At 48.4% G+C, this 27,802-nt stretch overlaps 1 protein-coding gene across 6 annotated transcripts in view; it reads right to left on the reverse strand.

Annotated features, from left to right (window-relative positions):
• The window catches only part of EML5 (EMAP like 5), a 151,480-nt gene that overhangs the window by 112,000 nt on the left and 11,678 nt on the right, over positions 1-27,802 (reverse strand). For 2 of the 6 annotated variants that reach the window (XM_056545620.1, XM_056545619.1), the window contains exon 1: positions 22,715-23,056. The exons of 3 other annotated variants lie outside the window; for them this stretch is intronic. In XM_056545620.1, coding sequence (XP_056401595.1) covers positions 22,715-22,911 — 197 coding nt within the window. In that variant the 5' untranslated portion in view covers positions 22,912-23,056. Of the gene's footprint in view, positions 1-22,714; positions 23,061-27,802 lie in introns of those variants that run through there. One more of the 6 variants, XM_056545624.1, reaches the window with a different exon arrangement.

Raw genomic sequence — 27,802 nt, forward strand, 5'->3', positions numbered from 1 at the left:
CTGATAAGTACTAGAAGGGTAAAGGTTTTTAATAGAAGTCATTTACAAATCTGTTTAATTTTCTGGCACCATTTGATAAAAAAAAAAAAAAAATAAAGTTTTCCACCGGAGTACCTTTTTAAGGCAAATATATACAGGTATAAACAGCAGGGCCCTGTACTATGGTCTATACAGCTTTATACAGAGGTACAGCAGGGCCCAGTACTATGGTCTATACAGCTGTATACAGAGGTACAGCAGGGCCCAGTACTATGGTCTATACAGCTGTATACAGAGGTACAGCAAGGCCCCGTACTATGGTCTATACAGCTGTATACAGAGGTACAGCAGGGCTCAGTACTATGGTCTATACAGCTGTATACAGAGGTACAGCAGGGCCCCATACTATGGTCTATACAGCTGTATACAGAGGTACAGCAGGGCCCAGTACTATGGTCTATACAGCTGTATACAGAGGTACAGCAGGGCCCCGTACTATGGTCTATACAGCTGTATACAGAGGTACAGCAGGGCCCAGTACTATGGTCTATACAGCTGTATACAGAGGTACAGCAGGGCCCCGTACTATGGTCTATACAGCTGTATACAGAGGTACAGCAGGGCCCCGTACTATGGTCTATACAGCTGTATACAGAGGTACAGCAGGGCCCAGTACTATGGTCTATACAGCTGTATACAGAGGTACAGCAGGGCCCCGTACTATGGTCTATACAGCTGCATACAGAGGTACAGCAGGGCCCCATACTATGGTCTATACAGCTGTATACAGAGGTACAGCAGGGCCCCGTACTATGGTCTATACAGCTGTATACAGAGGTACAGCAGGGCCCCATACTATGGTCTATACAGCTGTATACAGAGGTACAGCAGGGCCCAGTACTATGGTCTATACAGCTGTATACAGAGGTACAGCAGGGCCCCATACTATGGTCTATACAGCTGTATACAGAGGTACAGCAGGGCCCAGTACTATGGTCTATACAGCTGTATACAGAGGTACAGCAGGGCCCAATACTATGGTCTATAGAGCAGTATACAGAGGTACAGCAGGGCCCCGTACTATGGTCTATACAGCTGTATACAGAGGTACAGCAGGGCCCCGTACTATGGTCTATAGAGCTGTATACAGAGGTACAGCAGGGTCCCGTACTATGGTCTATAGAGCTGTATACAGAGGTACAGCAGGGCCCCGTACTATGGTCTATGCAGCTGTATACAGAGGTACAGCAGGGCCCAATACTATGGTCTATAGAGCAGTATACAGAGGTACAGCAGGGCCCCGTACTATGGTCTATACAGCTGTATACAGAGGTACAGCAGGGCCCCCTACTATGGTCTATAGAGCTGTATACAGAGGTACAGCAGGGCCCCATACTATGGTCTATACAGCTGTATACAGAGGTACAGCAGGGCCCCGTACTATGGTCTATAGAGCTGTATACAGAGGTACAGCAGGGCCCTGTACTATGGTCTATAGAGCTGTATACAGAGGTACAGCAGGGCCCAGTACTATGGTCTATACAGCTGTATACAGAGGTACAGCAGAGCCCGTCCTATGGTCTATACAGCTGTATACAGAGGTACAGCAGGACCCCATACTATGGTCTATAGAGCTGTATACAGAGGTACAGCAGGACCCCATACTATGGTCTATAGAGCTGTATACAGAGGTACAGCAGGGCCCAGTACTATGGTCTATACAGCTGTATACAGAGGTACAGCAGGACCCCATACTATGGTCTATACAGCTGTATACAGAGGTACAGCAGGGCCCAGTACTATGGTCTATACAGCTGTATACAGAGGTACAGCAGGGCCCCGTACTATGGTCTATAGAGCTGTATACAGAGGTACAGCAGGACCCCGTACTATGGTCTATAGAGCTGTATACAGAGGTACAGCAGGGCCCCATACTATGGTCTATACAGCTGTATACAGAGGTACAGCAGGGCCCAGTACTATGGTCTATACAGCTGTATACAGAGGTACAGCAGGGCCCGTCCTATGGTCTATACAGCTGTATACAGAGGTACAGCAGGGCCCCGTACTATGGTCTATAGAGCTGTATACAGAGGTGTACATGAGGCCTCCTCGTACAGATCACACCTTGCCTTGACCACAGTCTCCACCCCAGATCTGCGAAATGACCCAAAACCGCAGAGCATCAGCTGTAACCTGCGCTAATCCGCTCTCATCCAGCAGATGTTCAGCTCCGTTCTGCAGGCTGGAGCGCGGCCAAGTAGAACAATCATAAAATCATCGCGTCTGGAGAGAAATCGTCATAATTATGGGAAAACAAACACAACGCCAAAATATCCCCAATAATACGGGAATCACGCGCACCGCAATTACCCAATATTCCGATATTACGGGAATTTACGGGAGGCAATTTTACATTTGTGTTTTTGCTTTGTCTTTTTTTCTGGTTGTGTTTTTTTTTTTTTTTTGCAATAGTTATAAAAATCCTGGGGGAAAAAATAGGGACAAAAACTGCAAAAGCATTACCAAACAACAGAGCAAACACTAAAAAACTGTAACAGACCCTCAGCTGTGTGAACTCCTCACAGAATTGGGGCCCCATACTTTTTTTTTTAATTAATAAAAAAAAAATGTTTACACTCTGGGGCAGTGGTTCTTAACCTGGGTTTGATCGGACCCCAGGGGTTCGGTGAGTCGGTCCCAGGGGTTCGGTGAGTCGGTCCCGGGGGTTCGGTGAGTCGGTCCTGGGGGTTCGTTGAGTCAGTCCCAGGGGTTCGGGGAGTCGGTCCCGGGGGTTCGGTGAGTCAGTCCCAGGGGTTCGGTGAGTCAGTCCCAGGGGTTCGGTGAGTCAGTCCCAGGGGTTCGGTGAGTCAGTCCCGGGGGTTTGATCAAGCCCCAGGGGTACGGTGAGTCAGTCCTGGGGGTTCGTTGAGTCAGTCCCAGGGGTTCGGGGAGTCGGTCCCGGGGGTTCGGTGAGTCAATCCCAGGGGTTCGGTGAGTCAGTCCCGGGGGTTCGGTGAGTTAGTCCCAGGGGTTCGTTGAGTCAGTCCTGGGGGTTCGTTGAGTCAGTCCCAGGGGTTCGGGGAGTCGGTCCCGGGGGTTCGGTGAGTCAATCCCAGGGGTTCGGTGAGTCAGTCCCGGGGGTTCGGTGAGTCAGTCCTGGGGGTTCGGTGAGTCAGTCCCGGGGGTTCGGCGGGGGAGGTCGCTACAGGACAGACAAATCAAACAATTGCTTGGGGCCCCGAGCAGAGCCGGTGTTTGCCCGTCCTGTAGCAACAGGGCAATTCCCTCCATCACTATTAACTCCCTGCGGCCCTGCGTTAAGTTTAAAAACACAGGGCCGCCGGGACATAGCGCACACCGGGACGTCACTCTGTCTGCCTAATGTGGGGCAACACTGCCTGCGCCTAATGTGGGGGAACACTGCCTGCGCCTAATGTGGGGGAACACTGCCTGCGCCTAATGTGGGGGAACACTGCCTGCGCCTAATGTGTGGGGAAACACTGCCTGCGCCTAATGTGGGGGAACACTGCCTGCGCCTAATGTGTGGGGGAACACTGCCTGCGCCTAATGTGTGGGGGAACACTGCCTGCGCCTAATGTGGGGGAACACTGCCTGCACCTAATGTGGGGGAACACTGCCTGCGCCTAATGTGTGGGGGAACACTGCCTGCGCCTAATGTGTGGGGGAACACTTCCTGCGCCTAATGTGTGGGGGAACACTTCCTGCGCCTAATGTGTGGGGGAACACTGCCTGTGCCTAATGTGTGGGGGAACACTTCCTGCGCCTAATGTGTGGGGGAACACTGCCTGCGCCTCATGTGTGGGGGAACACTGCCTGCGCCTCATGTGTGGGGGAACACTGCCTGCGCCTCATGTGTGGGGGAACACTGCCTGCGCCTCATGTGTGGGGGAACACTGCCTGCGCCTCATGTGTGGGGGAACACTGCCTGCGCCTAATGTGTGGGGAACACTGCCTGCGCCTAATGTGTGGGGGAACACTACCTGCGCCTAATGTGTGGGGGAACACTGCCTGCGCCTAATGTGTGGGGGAACACTGCCTGTGCCTAATGTGTGGGGGAACACTGCCTGCGCCTCATGTGTGGGGGAACACTGCCTGTGCCTAATGTGTGGGGGAACACTGCCTGCGCCTAATGTGTGGGGGAACACTGCCTGCGCCTAATGTGGGGGAACACTGCCTGCGCCTCATGGGTGGGGGAACACTGCCTGTGCCTAATGTGTGGGGGAACACTCCTGCGCCTAATGTGTCTTAATGGTTTTGTTCTTTAATGGTTTTGTTCATTTTGTGCACCTATGTATAAATATATACTTATATATATATACCTCCTATGTTTTGAATTTGAAAAAATCATATTTTATTTTTCCAATTAAGAGGGGTTCGGTGAATGCGCATATGAAACTAGTGGGGTTCAGCACCTCCAACAAGGTTAAGAACCACTGCTCTGGGGTTTTCTATTGTATATCTGCAGAGAGGTGTTCTATTACATATATATATATGGGTGTAATTGAACACCTCTCTGCAGATATACAATAGAAAACACCAAAGAGTGTATAAAAAAGTTAGTAAGATGGTAATTACCAAGTGGACTAGTACAAAGGACCTCCACAGCCCAACGTTTCGCACCACAACGGCTTCTTCCGGGGCGTAACGTTGGTTGGTCGGGGTTCTTTTGTACTAGTCTACTTGGTATTTACCATCTTATGTTTATTCTTCTTTTTGGTTGTCTATTAAAGGGGTTATCCAGGAAAAAAATAACTTTTTTTTTTTATATATCAACTGGCTCCAGAAAGTTAAACAGATTTGTAAATTACTTCTATAAAAAAAATCCTTTCAGTACTTATGAGCTTCTGAAGTTAAGGTTGTTGTTTTCTGTCTAAATCCTCTCTGATGACACGTGTCTCGGGAACCGCCCAGTTTAGAAGCAAATCCCCGTAGCAAACCTCTTCTAAACTGGGCGTTTCCCGAGACAGGTGTCATCAGAGAGGATTTAGGCAGAAAAGAACAACCTTAACTTCAGAAGCTCGGAAGTACTGAAAGGATTAAGATTTTTTAATAGAAGTAATTTACAAATCTGTTTCTGGAGCCAGTTGATATATATAAAAAAGGGTTTTTTGTGGAATACCCCTTTAATGAATATGTAAGATCCTATATCACCCCTTGGAGCTACTTTTGTGTATGACTTAGTGAAAGTGAACCATTTCGGGCACCGGAAATGGCCACCTACATTAATGTATAGGAGGGGTCCCTATTTTAGATACATCTAATATAAGTGTCCATTATAAGGAGAATCCCTCTAACTATAAGCTTCTCATTGGGAAATGCCAGATACCTTTGCACTCCCCAGCAGAAGGTAATAGGAGTCAGAACTCTTGGAGCCAAATGGTAAAGAAAAAAATAACTGAGTAGTGAGGCCGGGGCCTGGCATGAATGGGTTAAGAGCGCCTGGTTTGTATCGCTGTTCTTCTGGGTAATGTGTCCAGGCAGGATCTCCGCAGATTGGATTCATTACACGACGCACGGCATCTGCCAGGCATTTCTATGGCGCCAATGAGCAGGCCCGTCCCTCCAGATACCCGCTCCCCCGGGCAGGTTTATCTTTTCGGATGGGTTTTCCATAGGGAAAGATTTGACGTCCAGAGTGAAGAGGATAGTGGGCAAGGATAGTGGGCCAGGATAGTGGGCAAGGATAGTGGGCCAGGATAGTGGGCAAGGATAGTGGGCCAGGATAGTGGGCCAGGATAGTGGGCCAGGATAGTGGGCCAGGATAGTGGGGAAGGATAGTGGGCCAGGATAGTGGGCCAGGAAAGTGGGCCAGGATAGTGGGCAAGGATAGTGGGCCAGGATAGTGGGCCAGGATAGTGGGCCAGGATAGTGGGCCAGGATAGTGGGGAAGGATAGTGGGCAAGGATAGTGGGCCAGGATAGTGGGCCAGGATAGTGGGCAAGGATAGTGGGCCAGGATAGTGGGCCAGGATAGTGGGCCAGGATAGTGGGCAAGGATAGTGGGCAAGGATAGTGGGCCAGGAAAGTGGGCAAGGATAGTGGGCCAGGATAGTGGGCCAGGATAGTGGGCCAGGATAGTGGGCAAGGATAGTGGGCCAGGATAGTGGGCCAGGATAGTTGGCAAGGATAGTGGGCAAGGATAGTGGGCAAGGATAGTGGGGAAGGATAGTGGGCCAGGATAGTGGGCAAGGATAGTGGGCAAGGATAGTGGACAAGGATAGTGGGCAAGGATAGTGGGCCAGGATAGTGGGCCAGGATAGTGGGCCAGGATAGTGGGCCAGGATAGTGGGCCAGGATAGTGGGCAAGGATAGTGGGCAAGGATAGTGGGCAAGGATAGTGGGCAAGGATAGTGGGCCAGGATAGTGGACAAGGATAGTGGGCCAGGATAGTGGGCCAGGATAGTGGGCCAGGATAGTGGGCAAGGATAGTGGGCCAGGATAGTGGGCCAGGATAGTGGGCCAGGATAGTGGGCAAGGATAGTGGGCCAGGATAGTGGGCAAGGATAGTGGGCCAGGATAGTGGGCCAGGATAGTGGGCAAGGATAGTGGGCCAGGATAGTGGGCCAGGATAGTGGGCCAGGATAGTGGGCAATGATAGTGGGCCGGGATAGTGGGCCGGGATAGTGGGCCGGGATAGTGGGCCGGGATAGTGGGCCAGGATAGTGGGCCAGGATAGTGGGCCAGGATAGTGGGCCAGGATAGTGGGCCAGGATAGTGGGCCAGGATAGTGGGCCAGGATAGTGGGCCAGGATAGTGGGCAAGGATAGTGGGCCAGGATAGTGGGCCAGGATAGTGGGCCAGGATAGTGGGCCAGGATAGTGGGCAAGGATAGTGGGCAAGGATAGTGGGCAAGGATAGTGGGCAAGGATAGTGGGCAAGGATAGTGGGCAAGGATAGTGGGCAAGGATAGTGGGCAAGGATAGTAGGCCAGGATAGTGGGCAAGGATAGTGGGCAAGGATAGTGGGCAAGGATAGTGGGCAAGGATAGTAGGCCAGGATAGTGGGCCAGCAATAGAACTCTTTCTTATTTGTAGAAGAGAAAGACAATGAATACATCCAGAATCAGAAGAATGGTAACACGTTTCACGTAGACAGACCCTAAGCGGTAACACAGCTGTTCATACTTGTTTCCATGTTCCACATCATGATCAGACAAGTTCATATGATCAATTCATAAAGAAGCGGGTCCATATGATTGATTCATAAAGAAGCGGGTCCATATGATAATATAATAATAAAACGGGTCCATATGATAATATAATAATAAAATGGGTCCATATGATGATAATATATAGATAAGCAGACGGCTCTTTCATTCAGCCCATTACTGCACATCCTAACACTCCGGCACAGTTACCCGTTCATGTTGGATGAACAAGATGTTGCACAGCAGCTGCTACTGAGGCCGCCAGCTCTGGCATCTTGTTGCTGGCAGCGGCGGTGGAGTAGGATCCATTCTGAACCTTGCTCTGGGCCCCGGGGGTATTTATTCTGTTATGGCCCATTTGGATGGAGCTGACTATACACAGGACTGTTTGTTACGCTGTATACAGACTGCATGTCATGTAGATACAGGTGTGGTGGTCCTGTGGGTGGTCATGTGGGCGGTCATGTGGGTGGTCATGTAGATACAGGTGTGGGCGGTCATGTGGGTGGTCATGTAGATACAGGTGTGGGTGGTCATGTGGGCGGTCATGTAGATACAGGTGTGGGCGGTCATGTGGGTGGTGATGGAGATACAGGTGTGGGTGGTCATGTGGGTGGTCATGGAGATACAGGTGTGGGCGGTCATGTGGGTGGTCATGTAGATACAGGTGTGGGCGGTCATGTGGGTGGTCATGTGGGCGGTAATGTAGATACAGGTGTGAGTGGTCATGTGGGCGGTCATGTAGATAGAGGTGTGGGCAGTCGTGTGGGTGGTCATGTGGGTGGTCATGGAGATACAGGTGTGGGCGGTCATGTGGGTGGTCATGTGGGCGGTAATGTAGATACAGGTGTGAGTGGTCATGTGAGCGGTAATGTAGATATAGGTGTGGGCGGTCATGTGGGTGGACATGTGGGTGGTCATGTGGGTGATCATGTAGATATAGGTGTGGGCGGTCATGTGGGTGGTCATGTGGGCGGTCATATGAGCGGTAATGTAGATACAGGTGTGAGCGGTCGTGTAGATACAGGTATGGGTGGCCATGTAGATACAGGTGTGGGCGGCCATGTGGGCGGTCATGTGGGTGGTCATGTGGGCGGTAATGTAGATATAGGTGTGGTCGGGCGGTCATGTGGGTGGTCATGTAGATACAGGTATGGGCGGCCATGTGGGCGGTTATGTAGATACAGGTGTGGGCGGCCATGTGGGCGGTCATGTGGGTGGTCATGTGGGCGGTCGTGTAGATACAGGTATGGGCGGCCATGTGGGCGGTTATGTAGATACAGGTGTGGGCAGCCATGTGGGCGGTCATGTGGGCGGTCGTGTAGATACAGGTGTGAGTGGCCATGTGGGCGGTCACGTAGATACAGGTGTGGGTAGTCATGTGGGTGGTCATGTAGTTACAGGTGTGGCCGGTCATGTGGGCGGTCATGTGAGTGGTCATGTGGGCAGTCATGTAGATACAGGTGTGAGTGGTCATGTGGGCGGTCATGTAGATAGAGGTGTGGGCGGTCGTGTGGGTGGTCATGTGGGCGGTCATGTAGATACAGGTGTGAGTGGTCATGTGGGCGGTCATGTAGATAGAGGTGTGGGCGGTCGTGTGGGTGGTCATGTGGGCGGTCATGTAGATACAGGTGTGAGTGGTCATGTGGGCGGTCATGTAGATAGAGGTGTGGGCGGTCGTGTGGGTGGTCATGTGGGCGGTCATGTAGATACAGGTGTGAGTGGTCATGTGGGCGGTCATGTAGATAGAGGTGTGGGCGGTCGTGTGGGTGGTCATGTGGGCAGTCATGTAGATACAGGTGTGAGTGGTCATGTGGGCGGTCATGTAGATAGAGGTGTGGGCGGTCGTGTGGGTGGTCATGTGGGCGGTCATGTAGATACAGGTGTGAGTGGTCATGTGGGCGGTCATGTAGATAGAAGAGTGGGCTGTCGTGTGGGTGTTCACGTGGGTGGTCGTGTGGGCGGACGTGTGGGCGGACGTGTGGGCGTTTTATGGTAGGGACGTTAAAGACCCACTCTAAATAGGTGGCCTTGACGTGGCGAGTGGGCTTTTATCTTTTGATCAAAATGTATAATAACAACCTGTTAGTTTTTTAATTTATGCTGAGAAGCAAATAGATTAAAATACAAATTTTTGGCAGTTGTGTGGGTGATCATGTAGTTAGAGGTGTGGGCAGTCGTGTGGGTGGTCATGTGGGCGGTCATGTGGGTGATCGTGTGGACGGTCACATGGGTGGTCCTATGGGTGGTCGTGTGGGTGGGCGTGTGGGTGGTCGTGTGGGCGGTCTTGTGGGCTGTCGTGTGGGCGGTCATGTGGGTGATCGTGTGGACGGTCACATGGGTGGTCGTATGGGTGGTCGTGTGGGTGGTCATGTGGGCGGTCGTGTGGGCTGTCATGTGGGCTGTCATGTGGGTGATCATGTGGGCTGTCGTGTGGGCTGTCATGTGGGTGATCGTGTGGGCGGTTGTGTGGGCGGTTGTGTGGGCGGTCGTGTGGGCATCGCTGATATCCTGAACAGACATATTCTGGCCACATTGAGTTCATTACTTGTTCTGATCAATCCCTCCACTTGTCCAGAGGGAGGAGGATTACACTTTCAAGAACGGAATTCTATACACAGTGAAATTCAATGCTATGGATTCATTTTTACAAGCACAATGGATTTCTACAGCCCCGGCCAACTCTGTGCAGACAGCGGCCAAAAGATGATGTCAGAGATTCTGGCCGGGCCAGGGACGTGACGGCGGAGCACAATGTACCGCAGCGCCCAGCTGTAACTCTGCTCACCAGCTGCCTGCAACCACTACAGGACGGGAGATCAATAAGGGGACGGAGGATCAATGAGTAATCCAGGAGTGATGAAACGGGTCCATATGATCAAAACATAATGAAACGGGTCCATATGATCAAAACATAATGAAATGGGTCTATATGATCAAAAAATAATGAAATGGGTCTATACGATTGGCTAAAACGGGGCCATACAATTGGCCTATAAGGAAACAGGTCTATATGATTTTATCATAGTGAAATGGGTCCCTATAATCAACTCATGTAGGATCCAGTAGAACTAATCGGCCATTGGTGATCATCATTCCCTACAGATCTGTCCATCCTGAACAAAATGCCACAACTTCATGTCCTGCGGCTGAGTCCCCAAGCACAGGCTATAATCTTTGGGTGGATGTGGTAGCAAGTGTCAGTCCCCCTGCAGCGCCACCACAGGAGAAATGAAGTATTACACAGGATTCACTGAAGTCAATTGGCTGTAGGGTAAATACTGTATGTGCTCGGCCCCTCTGGCCAACAGATGAACACAGGACCCAAATAATGACCGGGAACCTAAGATAAGACGTCTCAACCCTACAGTCCTTTATAAGCACCGCGGCTTTACATCAGTGAGGACCTGTCATAGGGACTGAAGTGTTATACACAATGGGAACAGACAATGCTACTACCACAGGGAGAATCCTACCGACTCTCATCATGTAACACTACTACTCCCAGCAAGTACTGCCACAAACTGTCTCACTTCTTACATAACCAATTAGATGGATAGATAAATATGAGATAGATAGATATGAGATAGATAGATAGATATGAGATAGATAGATATGAGATAGATAGATAGATAGATAGATATGAGATAGATAGATATGAGATAGATAGATATGAGATAGATAGATAGATAGATATGAGATAGATAGATATGAGATAGATAGATAGATAGATATGAGATAGATAGATATGAGATAGATAGATAGATAGATAGATAGATATGAGATAGATAGATATGAGATAGATATGAGATAGATATGAGATAGATAGATAGATATGAGATAGATAGATAGATAGATATGAGATAGATAGATAGATATGAGATAGATAGATATGAGATAGATAGATATGAGATAGATAGATAGATAGATATGAGATAGATAGATATGAGATAGATAGATAGATAGATAGATATGAGATAGATAGATATGAGATAGATATGAGATAGATATGAGATAGATAGATATGAGATAGATAGATATGAGATAGATAGATATGAGATGGATAGATAGATAGATAGATAGATATGGAGATAGATAGATAGAAATGAGATAGATAGATAGATAGATAGATATGAGATAGATAGATAGATATGAGATAGATGGATAGATAGACAGATAGATAGATAGATATGAGATAGACAGATAGATCTGAGATAGATAGATATGAGATAGATAGATATGAGATAGATAGATAGAAATGAGATAGATAGATAGATATGAGATGGATAGATAGATAGATAGATAGATATGAGATAGATATATAGATATGAGATGGATAGATAGATAGATATGAGATAGATAGATAGATATGAGATAGATGGATAGATATGAGATAGATAGAAATAGATCCCCCCAGCAGGGTCCTGGGATGGTCACACAGCTGCAGTAAGCTGATCTGGATGAGGTTCTATGGGGCGGTAACTCTATATGGCGGAGCTGTCTGGGCTCCTGGTGCTGATCTGTATGAGGCTCTATGGGGCGGTAACTCTATATGGCGGAGCTGTCTGGGCTCCTGGTGCTGATCTGTATGAGGCTCTATGGGGCGGTAACTCTATATGGCGGAGCTGTCTGGGCTCCCGGTGCTGATCTGTATGAGGCTCTATGGGGCGGTAACTCTATATGGCGGAGCTGTCCGGGCTCCTGGTGCTGATCTGTATGAGGCTCTATGGGGCGGTAACTCTATATGGCAGAGCTGTCCGGGCTCCTGGTGCTGATCTGTATGAGGCTCTATGGGGCGGTAACTCTATATGGCGGAGCTGTCTGGGCTCCCGGTGCTGATCTGTATGAGGCTCTATGGGGCGGTAACTCTATATGGCGGAGCTGTCCGGGCTCCTGGTGCTGATCTGTATGAGGCTCTATGGGGCGGTAACTCTATATGGCGGAGCTGTCCGGGCTCCTGGTGCTGATCTGTATGAGGCTCTATGGGGCGGTAACTCTATATGGCGGAGCTGTCCGGGCTCCTGGTGCTGATCTGTATGAGGCTCTATGGGGCGGTAACTCTATATGGCGGAGCTGTCCGGGCTCCTGGTGCTGATCTGTATGAGGCTCTATGAGGCGGTAACTCTATATGGCGGAGCTGTCCGGGCTCCTGGTGCTGATCTGTATGAGGCTCTATGGGGCGGTAACTCTATATGGCGGAGCTGTCTGGGCTCCTGGTGCTGATCTGTATGAGGCTCTATGGGGCGGTAACTCTATATGGCGGAGCTGTCTGGGCTCCTGGTGCTGATCTGTATGAGGCTCTATGGGGCGGTAACTCTATATGGCGGAGCTGTACGGGCTCCTGGTGCTGATCTGTATGAGGCTCTATGGGGCGGTAACTCTATATGGCGGAGCTGTCTGGGCTCCTGGTGCTGATCTGTATGAGGCTCTATGGGGCGGTAACTCTATATGGCGGAGCTGTCCGGGCTCCTGGTGCTGATCTGTATGAGGCTCTATGGGGCGGTAACTCTATATGGCGGAGCTGTCCGGGCTCCTGGTGCTGATCTGTATGAGGCTCTATGGGGCGGTAACTCTATATGGCGGAGCTGTACGGGCTCCTGGAGCTGATCTGTATGAGGCTCTATGGGGCGGTAACTCTATATGGCGGAGCTGTCCGGGCTCCCGGTGCTGATCTGTATGAGGCTCTATGGGGCGGTAACTCTATATGGCAGAGCTGTCCGGGCTCCTGGTGCTGATCTGTATGAGGCTCTATGAGGCGGTAACTCTATATGGCGGAGCTGTCGGGGCTCCTGGTGCTGATCTGTATGAGGCTCTATGGGGCGGTAACTCTATATGGCGGAGCTGTCCGGGCTCCTGGTGCTGATCTGTATGAGGCTCTATGGGGCGGTAACTCTATATGGCGGAGCTGTACGGGCTCCCGGTGCTGATCTGTATGAGGCTCTATGAGGCGGTAACTCTATATGGCGGAGCTGTCCAGGCTCCTGGTGCTGATCTGTATGAGGCTCTATGGGGCGGTAACTCTATATGGCGGAGCTGTACGGGCTCCCGGTGCTGATCTGTATGAGGCTCTATGGGGCGGTAACTCTATATGGCGGAGCTGTCTGGGCTCCTGGTGCTGATCTGTATGAGGCTCTATGGGGCGGTAACTCTATATGGCGGAGCTGTCCGGGCTCCTGGTGCTGATCTGTATGAGGCTCTATGGGGCGGTAACTCTATATGGCGGAGCTGTCCGGGCTCCTGGTGCTGATCTGGATGAGGTTCTATGGGGCGGTAACTCTATATGGCGGAGCTGTACGGGCTCCCGGTGCTGATCTGTATGAGGCTCTATGAGGCGGTGACTCTATATGGCGGAGCTGTCCGGGCTCCCGGTGCTGATCTGTATGAGGCTCTATGGGGCGGTAACTCTATATGGCAGAGCTGTCCGGGCTCCTGGTGCTGATCTGTGTGAGGCTCTATGGGGCGGTAACTCTATATGGCGGAGCTGTCCGGGCTCCTGGTGCTGATCTGTATGAGGCTCTATGGGGCGGTAACTCTATATGGCGGAGCTGTCCGGGCTCCTGGTGCTGATCTCACACAACAGCTGTGAGGAGGCTGCACATGTAATATGTATAAAAGGGACAGAAGGGAGATAGAGAAAGAGGGAAACTGCAGATCTACAGACATCATAGAAACATCATCACTATACACAGAACACATCATACATCACTATACACAGAACACATCATACATCACTATACACAGAACACATCATACATCACTATACACAGAACACATCATACATCACTATACACAGGACACATCATACATATCACTATACACAGGACACATCATACATATCACTATACACAGAACACATCATACATATCACTATACACAGAACACATCATACATATCACTATACACAGAACACATCATACATATCACTATACACAGAACACATCATACATATCACTATACACAGAACACATCATACATCACTATACACAGAACACATCATACATCACTATACACAGAACACATCATACATCACTATACACAGGACACATCATACATATCACTATACACAGGACACATCATACATATCACTATACACAGAACACATCATACATATCACTATACACAGAACACATCATACATCACTATACACAGAACACATCATACATATCACTATACACAGAACACATCATACATCACTATACACAGGACACATCATACATATCACTATACACAGAACACATCATACATATCACTATACACAGAACACATCATACATCACTATACACAGAACACATCATACATATCACTATACACAGAACACATCATACATATCACTATACACAGAACACATCATACATATCACTATACACAGAACACATCATACATATCACTATACACAGAACACATCATACATCACTATACACAGAACCCATCATACATATCACTATACACAGAACACATCATACATCACTATACACAGAACACATCATACATCACTATACACAGGACACATCATACATATCACTATACACAGAACACATCATACATATCACTATACACAGAACACATCATACATCACTATACACAGGACACATCATACATATCACTATACACAGAACACATCATACATATCACTATACACAGAACACATCATACATCACTATACACAGAACACATCATACATCACTATACACAGAACACATCATACATCACTATACACAGAACACATGAACAAATCATACATATCACTATACACAGAACACATCATACATATCACTATACACAGAACACATCATACATCACTATACACAGAACACATCATACATATCACTATACACAGAACACATCATACATATCACTATACACAGAACACATCATACATATCACTATACACAGAACACATCATACATCACTATACACAGAACACATCATACATATCACTATACACAGAACACATCATACATATCACTATACACAGAACACATCATACATCACTATACACAGAACACATCATACATATCACTATACACAGAACACATCATACATATCACTATACACAGAACACATCATACATCACTATACACAGAACACATCATACATCACTATACACAGAACACATCATACATCACTATACACAGGACACATCATACATATCACTATACACAGGACACATCATACATATCACTATACACAGAACACATCATACATATCACTATACACAGAACACATCATACATCACTATACACAGGACACATCATACATCACTATACACAGAACACATCATACATCACTATACACAGAACACATCATACATATCACTATACACAGAACACATCATACATATCACTATACACAGAACACATCATACATATCACTATACACAGAACACATCATACATATCACTATACACAGAACACATCATACATATCACTATACACAGAACACATCATACATATCACTATACACAGAACACATCATACATATCACTATACACAGAACACATCATACATATCACTATACACAGAACACATCATACATCACTATACACAGAACACATCATACATATCACTATACACAGAACACATCATACATCACTATACACAGAACACATCATACATATCACTATACACAGAACACATCATACATATCACTATACACAGAACACATCATACATCACTATACACAGAACCCATCATACATATCACTATACACAGAACACATCATACATATCACTATACACAGAACACATCATACATCACTATACACAGAACACATCATACATCACTATACACAGAACACATCATACATCACTATACACAGAACACATCATACATATCACTAAACACAGGACACATCATACATCACTATACACAGAACACATCATACATATCACTATACACAGAACACATCATACATCACTATACACAGAACACATCATACATCACTATACACAGAACACATCATACATATCACTATACACAGAACACATCATACATCACTATACACAGAACACATCATACATATCACTATACACAGAACACATCATACATCACTATACACAGAACACATCATACATCACTATACACAGAACACATCATACATCACTAAACACATGTCACATATACACAGAACACATCATACATCAGTGCACACTCCACAGTACACTAACAACATAGTATCAATACACTAACAACATAGTATCAGTACAGTAACAATATAGTATCAGTACAGTAACAACATAGTATCAGTACAGTAACAACATAGTATCAGTACAGTAACAATATAGTATCAGTACAGTAACAACATAGTATCAGTACAGTAACAACATAGTATCAGTACAGTAACAACATAGTATCAGTACAGTAACAACATAGTATCAGTACAGTAACAACATAGTATCAGTACAGTAACAATATAGAATCTGTAAAGTAACCATGTTATAGAAGGCTTAAATTAGGGGACAGGCAGAGTTAATTGTAGCAGACCACCAGGACCACGTAATAAAGGCGAGCCCCAGATAACACTGCCCTAAAGGACCCTGGGGCCTCTGACACCTCTGAAAAAACTGAGGTCGGACCTCAGATTTCTGAGACTTCTGCTGGGGGTCTCTTCAACACTAAGAACACTCTTGGGGGCAGGTTACCACTGTAAGGGGGTCTCTACACCGCTGAGGACACCCTTGGGGATGGCTATCACTATTAAGGGGTCTCTACACCACTGAGGACACAATTGGGGGGGTGTAGTTTACCACTAAAAGGGGTCTCTAAACCACCGATGACACTATTGGGGGTAGGTTACCACTACTAGGGCTCTTTTTCATTTCATTGCTTTGCCTCAGCACATTGATGTCATCACTGTGCTCCCAGTAACCAATATCATCACTGTGCTCCCAGTACCCAATATCCTTCACTGTGCTGCCAGTACCTGATGTCATCACTGTGCTCCCAGTACCCAATATCATCACTGTGCTCCCAGTACCCAATATCATCACTGTGCTCCCAGTACCCAATATCATCACTGTGCTCCCAGTACCCAATATCATCACTGTGCTCCCAGTACCCAATATCATCACTGTGCTCCCAGTACCCAATATCATCACTGTGCTCCCAGTACCCAATATCATCACTGTGCTCCTAGTACCCAATATCATCACTGTGCTCCCAGTACTCAATATCCTTCACTGTGCTCCCAGTACCTGATGTCATCACTGTGCTCCCAGTACCTGATGTCATCACTGTGCTCCCAGTACCCAATATCATCACTGTGCTCCCAGTACCCAATATCATCACTGTGCTCCCAGTACCCAATATCATCACTGTGCTCCCAGTACCCAATATCATCACTGTGCTCCCAGTACCCAATATCATCACTGTGCTCCTAGTACCCAATATCATCACTGTGCTCCCAGTACCCAATATCATCACTGTGCTCCTAGTACCCAATATCATCACTGTGCTCCCAGTACCCAATATCATCACTGTGCTCCCAGTACCCAATATCATCACTGTGCTCCCAGTACCCAACATCATCACTGTGCTCCCAGTACCCAATATCATCACTGTGCTCCCAGTACCCAATATCATCACTGTGCTCCCAGTAATCAATATCATCACTGTGCTCCCAGTACCCGATGTCATCACTGTGCTCCCAGTACCCAATATCATCACTGTGCTCCCAGTACCCAATATCATCACTGTGCTCCCAGTACCCAATATCATCACTGTGCTCCCAGTACCCCATGTCATCACTGTGCTCCCAGTACCCAATATCATCACTGTGCTCCCAGTACCCCATGTCATCACTGTGCTCCCAGTACCTGATGTCATCACTGTGCTCCCAGTACCCAATATCATCACTGTGCTCCCAGTACCCAATATCATCACTGTGCTCCCAGTACCCAATATCATCACTGTGCTCCCAGTACCTGATGTCATCACTGTGCTCCCAGTACCCAATATCATCACTGTGCTCCCAGTACCCAATATCATCACTGTGCTCCCAGTACCTGATGTCATCACTGTGCTCCCAGTACCCAATATCATCACTGTGCTCCCAGTACCCAATATCATCACTGTGCTCCCAGTACTCAATATCATCACTGTGCTCCCAGTACCCAATATCATCACTGTGCTCCCAGTACCCGATGTCATCACTGTGCTCCCAGTACTCAATATCATCACTGTGCTCCCAGTACCCAATATCATCACTGTGCTCCCAGTACTCAATATCATAACTGTGCTCCCAGTACCCAATATCATCACTGTGCTCCCAGTGCTCAATATCATCACTGTGCTCCCAGTACCCAATATCATCACTGTGCTCCCAGTACTCAATATCATAACTGTGCTCCCAGTACCCAATAACATCACTGTGCTCCCAGTACTCAATATCATCACTGTGTTCCCAGTACTCAATATCATCACTGTGCTCCCAGTACTCAATATCATCACTGTGCTCCCAGTACCTGATGTCATCACTGTGCTCCCAGTACCCAATATCATCACTGTGCTCCCAGTACTCAATATCATCACTGTGCTCCCAGTACCCAATATCATCACTGTGCTCCCAGTACTCAACATCATCACGGTGCTCCCAGTACCCAATATCATCACTGTGCTCCCAGTACCCGATGTCATCACTGTGCTCCCAGTACCCGATGTCATCACTGTGCTCCCAGTACCCAATATCATCACTGTGCTCCCAGTACTCAATGTCATCACTGTGCTCCCAGTACCCAATATCATCACTGTGCTCCCAGTACCCAATATCATCACTGTGCTCCCAGTACCCAATATCATCACTGTGCTCCCAGTACCCGATGTCATCACTGTGCTCCCAGTACCCAATATCATCACTGTGCTGCTCCCAGTACCCGATGTCATCACTGTGCTCCCAGTACCCGATATCATCACTGTGCTCCCAGTACCTGATGTCATCACTATGCTCCCAGTACCCGATGTCATCACTGTGCTCCCAGTACCCAATATCATCACTGTGCTCCCAGTACCTGATATCATCACTGTGCTCCCAGTACCCAATATCATCACTGTGCTCCCAGTACCCGATGTCATCACTGTGCTCCCAGTACCCGATATCATCACTGTGCTCCCAGTACCCGATATCATCACTGTGCTCCCAGTACCCAATATCATCACTGTGCTCCCAGTACTCAATATCATCACTGTGCTCCCAGTACTCAATATCATCACTGTGCTCCCAGTACCCAATATCATCACTGTGCTCCCAGTACCCAATATCATCACTGTGCTCCCAGTACCCAATATCATCACTGTGCTCCCAGTACCCAATATCATCACTGTGCTCCCAGTACTCAATATCATCACTGTGCTCCCAGTACCCAATATCATCACTGTGCTCCCAGTACCCAATATCATCACTGTGCTCCCAGTACCCAATATCATCACTGTGCTCCCAGTACCCGATGTCATCACTGTGCTCCCAGTACCCAATATCATCACTGTGCTCCCAGTACCCGATGTCATCACTGTGCTCCCAGTACCCAATATCATCACTGTGCTCCCAGTACCCAATATCATCACTGTGCTCCCAGTACCCAATATCATCACTGTGCTCCCAGTACCCAATATCATCACTGTGCTCCCAGTACTCAATATCATCACTGTGCTCCCAGTACCCAATATCATCACTGTGCTCCCAGTACCCGATGTCATCACTGTGCTCCCAGTACCCAATATCATCACTGTGCTCCCAGTACTCAATATCATCACTGTGCTCCCAGTACCCAATATCATCACTGTGCTCCCAGTACCCAATATCATCACTGTGCTCCCAGTACCCAATATCATCACTGTGCTCCCCGTACTCAATATCATTACTGTGCTCCCAGTACCCAATATCATCACTGTGCTCCCAGTACCCAATATCATCACTGTGCTCCCAGTACCCAATATCATCACTGTGCTCCCAGTACTCAATATCATCACTGTGCTCCCAGTACCCCATGTCATCACTGTGCTCCCAGTACCTGATGTCATCACTGTGCTCCCAGTACCCAATATCATCACTGTGCTCCCAGTACTCAATATCATCACTGTGCTCCCAGTACCCAATATCATCACTGTGCTCCCAGTACCCAATATCATCACTGTGCTCCCAGTACCCAATATCATCACTGTGCTCCCAGTACTCAATATCATCACTGTGCTCCCAGTACCCAATATCATCACTGTGCTCCCAGTACCCAATATCATCACTGTGCTCCCAGTACCTGATGTCATCACTGTGCTCCCAGTACCCAATATCATCACTGTGCTCCCAGTACCCAATATCATCACTGTGCTCCCAGTACCCAATATCATCACTGTGCTCCCAGTACTCAATATCATCACTGTGCTCCCAGTACCCAATATCATCACTGTGCTCCCAGTACCCAATATCATCACTGTGCTCCCAGTACCCAATATCATCACTGTGCTCCCAGTACCTGATGTCATCACTGTGCTCCCAGTACCCAATATCATCACTGTGCTCCCAGTACCCAATATCATCACTGTGCTCCCAGTACCCAATATCATCACTGTGCTCCCAGTACCCAATATCATCACTGTGCTCCCAGTACCTGATGTCATCACTGTGCTCCCAGTACCCAATATCATCACTGTGCTCCCAGTACTTTATGAGGTCATCACTGTGCTCCCAGTACTTTATGAGGTCATCACTGTGCTCCCAGTACCTGATGAGGTCATCACTGTGCTCCCAGTACCTTATGAGGTCATCACTGTGCTCCCAGTACCTGATGAGGTCATCACTGTGCTCCCAGTACCTGATGAGGTCATCACTGTGCTCCCAGTACCTGATGAGGTCATCACTGTGCTCCCAGTACCTGATGAGGTCATCACTGTGCTCCCAGTACCTGATGAGGTTATCACTGTGCTCCCAGTACCTGATGAGGTCATCACTGTGCTCCCAGTACCCAATATCATCACTGTGCTCCCAGTACCCGATGTCATCACTGTGCTCCCAGTACTCAATATCATCACTGTGCTCCCAGTACTCAATATCATCACTGTGCTCCCAGTACCCAATATCATCACTGTGCTCCCAGTACCCAATATCATCACTGTGCTCCCAGTACTTTATGAGGTCATCACTGTGCTCCCAGTACTTTATGAGGTCATCACTGTGCTCCCAGTACCTGATGAGGTCATCACTGTGCTCCCAGTACCTTATGAGGTCATCACTGTGCTCCCAGTACCTGATGAGGTCATCACTGTGCTCCCAGTACCTGATGAGGTCATCACTGTGCTCCCAGTACCTGATGAGGTCATCACTGTGCTCCCAGTACCTGATGAGGTCATCACTGTGCTCCCAGTACCTGATGAGGTTATCACTGTGCTCCCAGTACCTGATGAGGTCATCACTGTGCTCCCAGTACCCAATATCATCACTGTGCTCCCAGTACTCAATATCATCACTGTGCTCCCAGTACTCAATATCATCACTGTGCTCCCAGTACCCAATATCATCACTGTGCTCCCAGTACCCAATATCATCACTGTGCTCCCAGTACTCAATATCATCACTGTGCTCCCAGTACCTGATGTCATCACTGTGCTCCCAGTACCCAATATCATCACTGTGCTCCCAGTACCCAATATCATCACTGTGCTCCCAGTACCTGATGAGGTCATCACTGTGCTCCCAGTACCTGATGAGGTTATCACTGTGCTCCCAGTACCTGATGAGGTCATCACTGTGCTCCCAGTACCCAATATCATCACTGTGCTCCCAGTACTCAATATCATCACTGTGCTCCCAGTACTCAATATCATCACTGTGCTCCCAGTACCCAATATCATCACTGTGCTCCCAGTACCCAATATCATCACTGTGCTCCCAGTACCCAATATCATCACTGTGCTCCCAGTACCCAATATCATCACTGTGCTCCCAGTACTTTATGAGGTCATCACTGTGCTCCCAGTACCCAATATCATCACTGTGCTCCCAGTACCCAATATCATCACTGTGCTCCCAGTACCCAATATCATCACTGTGCTCCCAGTACTCAATATCATCACTGTGCTCCCAGTACCCGATGTCATCACTGTGCTCCCAGTACTCAATATCATCACTGTGCTCCCAGTACCCGATGTCATCACTGTGCTCCCAGTACCCGATATCATCACTGTGCTCCCAGTACCCGATGTCATCACTGTGCTCCCAGTACTCAATATCATCACTGTGCTCCCAGTACCCGATGTCATCACTGTGCTCACAGTACTTTATGAGGTGAGGTCATCACTGTGCTCCCAGTACCTGATGAGGTCATCACTGTGCTCCCAGTACCTGACGAGGTCATCACTGTGCTCCCAGTACCTGACGAGGTCATCACTGTGCTCCCAGTACCTGATAAGGTCATCACTGTGCTCCCAGTACCTGATGATGTCATCATTGTACCCCCAGTAAGTGATGATTTTATCACTATGTCCCTAGTACCTGATGATGTCATCAGTGCCCCCCCCCCCCCCCCCTGATGATGTCATCACCCCCGGTACCTGTTGATGTCACTAGTGCCCCCCCATACCTGATGATGTCATCGTTGTGCCCCAGGTAGAATTTCTGCTTGTGCTCCCGGGCGTTGTAGACCACCCCGACCCCCGCCACGAAGTAGACGATCTCTTTGGCCGCCGTGTAGTACAGGTTGTTCCGGCACTGGTGGCCCCGGTAGCCGTACACCCACTCCAGCCGGAGGTGACAGCTGGGTGCCGTCCTGTCCGCCATGTCCCCGGGGTGAGCTCCGCTCCTTATCCGGAGGCGCTGGGGGAGCCCGGGCTGCGGGACATGGTGCTGTCCCCGGTGCTGATCTCCTGGCGCGGCCTCCGCCTCCCGCAGTCAGCACTGAGCTCCGGAGACCAGGACCTGGCAGCTGACACGGGAACGCCCCCTGCTCTACGCTGATTGGCTGCCGTGCTGGACTGACGTGTGCACGGGCCAATCACAAGCCGCGCTCCGCGCCCGGACTCTCAATTAAAGGGAAAGATTCCAGTGGGGTCTTTAACCTGCTGTGTGTGTCCCGGGGCAGGCCACTGGGGGCGCCCGAGAGGACAGAACTCTCAGGTGTGAAGAACACTTGTTGATGTAAAACCACAAGTTCCAGCAATCCATCCCAGCCTAGGAACTTACTGCACTGTACAGATATGGAGCTCAAGGTATTGTGGAACCACAAGTTCCAGCAATCCATCCCAGCCTAGGAACTTACTGCACTGTACAGATATGGAGCTCAAGGTATTGTGGAACCACAAGTTCCAGCAATCCATTCAGCCTGGGAACTTACTGCACTGTACAGATATGGAGCTCAAGGTATTGTGGAACCACAAGTTCCAGCAATCCATCCAGCCTAGGAACTTACTGCACTGTACAGATGTGGAGCTCAAGGTATTGTGGAACCACAAGTTCCAGCAATCCATCCAGCCTAGGAACTTACTGAACTGTACAGATATGGAGCTCAAGGTATTGTGGAACCACAAGTTCCAGCAATCCATCCAGCCTAGGAACTTACTGAACTGTACAGATATGGAGCTCAAGGTATTGTGGAACCACAAGTTCCAGCAATCCATCCAGCCTAGGAACTTACTGCACTGTACAGATATGGAGCTCGAGGTATAGTGGAACCACAAGTTCCAGCAATCCATCCAGCCTAGGAACTTACTGCACTGTACAGATATGGAGCTCGAGGTATTGTGGAACCAAAAGTTCCAGCAATCCATCCAGCCTAGGAACTTACTGCACTGTACAGATATGGAGCTCGAGGTATTGTGGAACCAAAAGTTCCAGCAATCCATCCAGCCTAGGAACTTACTGCACTGTACAGATATGGAGCTCAAGGTATTGTGGAACCACAAGTTCCAGCAATCCATCCAGCCTAGGAACTTACTGCACTGTACAGATATGGAGCTCGAGGTATTGTGGAACCACAAGTTCCAGCAATCCAGCCTAGGAACTTACTGCACTGTACAGATATGGAGCTCAAGGTTTTGTGGAACCACAAATTCCAGCAATCCATCCAGCCTAGGAACTTACTGCACTGTACAGATATGGAGCTCGAGGTATTGTGGAACCACAAGTTACAGCAATCCATCCAGCCTAGGAACTTACTGCACTGTACAGATATGGAGCTCGAGGTATTGTGGAACCACAAGTTCCAGCAATCCAGCCTAGGAACTTACTGCACTGTACAGATATGGAGCTCAAGGTATTGTGGAACCACAAATTCCAGCAATCCATCCAGCCTAGGAACTTACTGCACTGTACAGATGTGGAGCTCAAGGTATTGTGGAACCACAAATTCCAGCAATCCATCCAGCCTAGGAACTTACTGCACTGTACAGATATGGAGCTCGAGGTATTGTGGAACCACAAGTTCCAGCAATCCATCCAGCCTAGGAACTTACTGAACTGTACAGATATGGAGCTCAAGGTATTGTGGAACCACAAGTTCCAGCAATCCATCCCAGCCTAGGAACTTACTGCACTGTACAGATATGGAGCTCGAGGTATTGTGGAACCACAAGTTCCAGCAATCCATCCAGCCTAGGAACTTACTGCACTGTACAGATGTGGAGCTCAAGGTATTGTGGAACCACAAGTTCCAGCACAGCTTCCCGGTAACATGTTGCAAAAGTACAACTCCCATCATTCAGCTGTCAAGATGGGAGTTGTAGTTTGGAGATCACTGCTCTATGCCAGTGTTTCCAGCTGCTGCAAAACTACAACTCCCAGCATGCCTGGACAGCCAAAGGCTGTCCGGGCATGCTGGGAGTTGTAGTTTTTCAACATCTGGATGTCCACAGTTTGCCGATCACTGCTTTAGAACAATGCTGTCCAACCTGTGTGTCTCCAGCTGTTGCAAAACTACAACTCCCAGCATGCCCGGACAGCCGTTGGCTGTCCGGGCATGCTGGGAGTTGTAGATTTGCAACATCTGGAGGGCCACAGTTTGGAGACCACTGCTCTAGGCTGATATGTTCTACTTGAGTTGTTACATTGTAACAAAATCTCTGGGCTGTAGAGAGGTTTGTTCTGCTGATGCATTTATCTCACAGAAGATGGTGTAGTCTAGATGCAACTGTAACAAACCCTCAGCTTTGTGAAATCTTCAGGTCAGGATAGTTTTTTTTTTTTTTTCCGGCCTCTGGAATGTTTCCATTCACCGACAGCTAGGCAAAATCTTCATAGTAGTGAGGATTTAAGATTATAATAAAGTCTATTAGAAAGGGGCAGAACGCTTAATTACGAGAGGATGGCGCTTCATTCATATGAGAGAGGAAAATCCCTTTAAGGGTAAGGTCTCACTTAACGGACCCGCAGTGTATTTTACGCTGCAGATCCGCAGATGACCCAACCCTGTAGTGTGCCTCCTGCTGTGCCTGTCTGCTCGTAGCCACAATCCGCCGCTACGAGCAGACGCAGAAGTACCCTCAAGTCACAGTGTGCATGGTTAATGTACTAGGGGGAGCGGTCGCGATGTCTGTGAGTACATTGCGCATGCGCGTGGTGACTCGCAGGTTCTCGTGTGTCTGCTCGTAGCGGCGGATTGTGGCTATGAGCAGACAGGCACAACAGGAGGCACACTATAGGGTCGGGTCATCGGCGGATGCGCAGCGTAAAATACTGTTGCAAAACTACAACTCCCAATACACTTTAGGGTCGGGTCATCAGCGGATGCGCAGCGTAAAATACTGTTGCAAAACTACAACTCCCAGTACATTATAGGGTCGGGTCATCAGCGGATGCGCATTGTAAAATACTGTTGCAAAACTACAACTCCCAGTACACTATAGGGTCGGGTCATCAGCGGATGCGCATCGTAAAATACTGTTGCAAAACTACAACTCCCAGCACACTATAGGGTCGGGTCATCAGCGGATGCGCAGCGTAAAATACTGTTGCAAAACTACAACTCCCAATACACTATAGGGTCGGGTCATCGGCGGATGCGCAGCGTAAAATACTGTTGCAAAACGACAACTCCCAGCACACTATAGGGTCGGGTCATCGGCGGATGCGCAGCGTAAAATACTGTTGCAAAACTACAACTCCCAATACACTATAGGGTCGGGTCATCTGCGGATGCGCAGCGTAAAATACTGTTGCAAAACTACAACTCCCAGCACACTATAGGGTCAGGTCATCAGCGGATGCGCAGCGTAAAATACTGTTGCAAAACTACAACTCCCAGTACACTATAGGGTCGTGTCATCGGCGGATGCGCAGCGTAAAATACTGTTGCAAAACTACAACTCCCAATACACTATAGGGTCGGGTCATCGGCGGATGCGCAGCATAAAATACTGTTGCAAAACTACAACTCCCAGTACACTATAGGGTCGGGTCATCGGCGGATGCGCAGCGTAAAATACTGTGCAAAACTACAACTCCCAGTACACTATAGGGTCGGGTCATCGGCGGATGCGCAGCGTAAAATACTGTTGCAAAACTACAACTCCCAATACACTATAGGGTCGGGTCATCTGCGGATGCGCAGCTTAAAATACTGTTGCAAAACTACAACTCCCAGTACACTATAGGGTCGGGTCATCAGCGGATGCGCAGCGTAAAATACTGTTGCAAAACTACAACTCCCAGTACACTATATGGTCATCTGTGGATGCGCAGCGTAAAATACTGTTGCAAAACTACAACTCCCAGTACACTATAGGGTCGGGTCATCTGCGGATGCGCAGCGTAAAATACTGTTGCAAAACTACAACTCCCAATACACTATAGGGTCGGGTCATCGGCGGATGCTCAGCGTAAAATACTGTTGCAAAACTACAACTCCCAGCACACTATAGGGTCGGGTCATCAGCGGATGCGCAGCGTAAAATACTGTTGCAAAACTACAACTCCCAGTACACTATAGGGTCGGGTCATCGGCGGATGCGCAGCGTAAAATACTGTTGCAAAACTACAACTCCCAGTACACTATAGGGTCGGGTCATCAGCGGATGCGCAGCGTAAAATACTGTTGCAAAACTACAACTCCCAGTACACTATAGGGTCGGGTCATCGGCGGATGCGCAGCGTAAAATACTGTTGCAAAACTACAACTCCCAGCACACTATAGGGTCGGGTCATCAGCGGATGCGCAGGAAAAATACTGTTGCAAAACTACAACTCCCAGCATGCCCGGACAGCCGTTGGCTGTCCGGGCATGCTGGGAGTTGTAATTTTGCAACAGCTGGAGACACACTGTTTGGAAAACACTGCCCTACTGATTCCCAGCTGACATCTGGCCACTGTATTTTTTTGCCCACCATGGACCTAGCTTTTCCCCACAATTTGCAGCAGAATTCTGGTGCATTTTCCTTAATAGAGATGTGACCCAGCCCCCCCCCCCCCCCTCCCACTGTATTCTGCCCCGTACCCCACGGATGAGCTGCAGCGCCATGACTGCGGTGTCTGCGCAGAGAAGGCTCTGCAGGATCTGGTGCCAGCAGGGCCCCCGGGTACGGCGTGACCTTAATCATGTATTGCTTTTCATTAGAGGATTAATGTGATTGCATTCTTTCAGTTTCTCTCTTCTCTTCGCTTTCCATAGAACGGATCAGCCGGGTCATGTGACCAGTCATGTGACACTCGATTGTCAATGCAAAAAATTTAAAATAAATCA

Source organism: Hyla sarda, chromosome 11, assembly GCF_029499605.1.
Source record: "Hyla sarda isolate aHylSar1 chromosome 11, aHylSar1.hap1, whole genome shotgun sequence".
In the NCBI taxonomy this organism is placed as follows: domain Eukaryota; kingdom Metazoa; phylum Chordata; class Amphibia; order Anura; family Hylidae; genus Hyla; species Hyla sarda.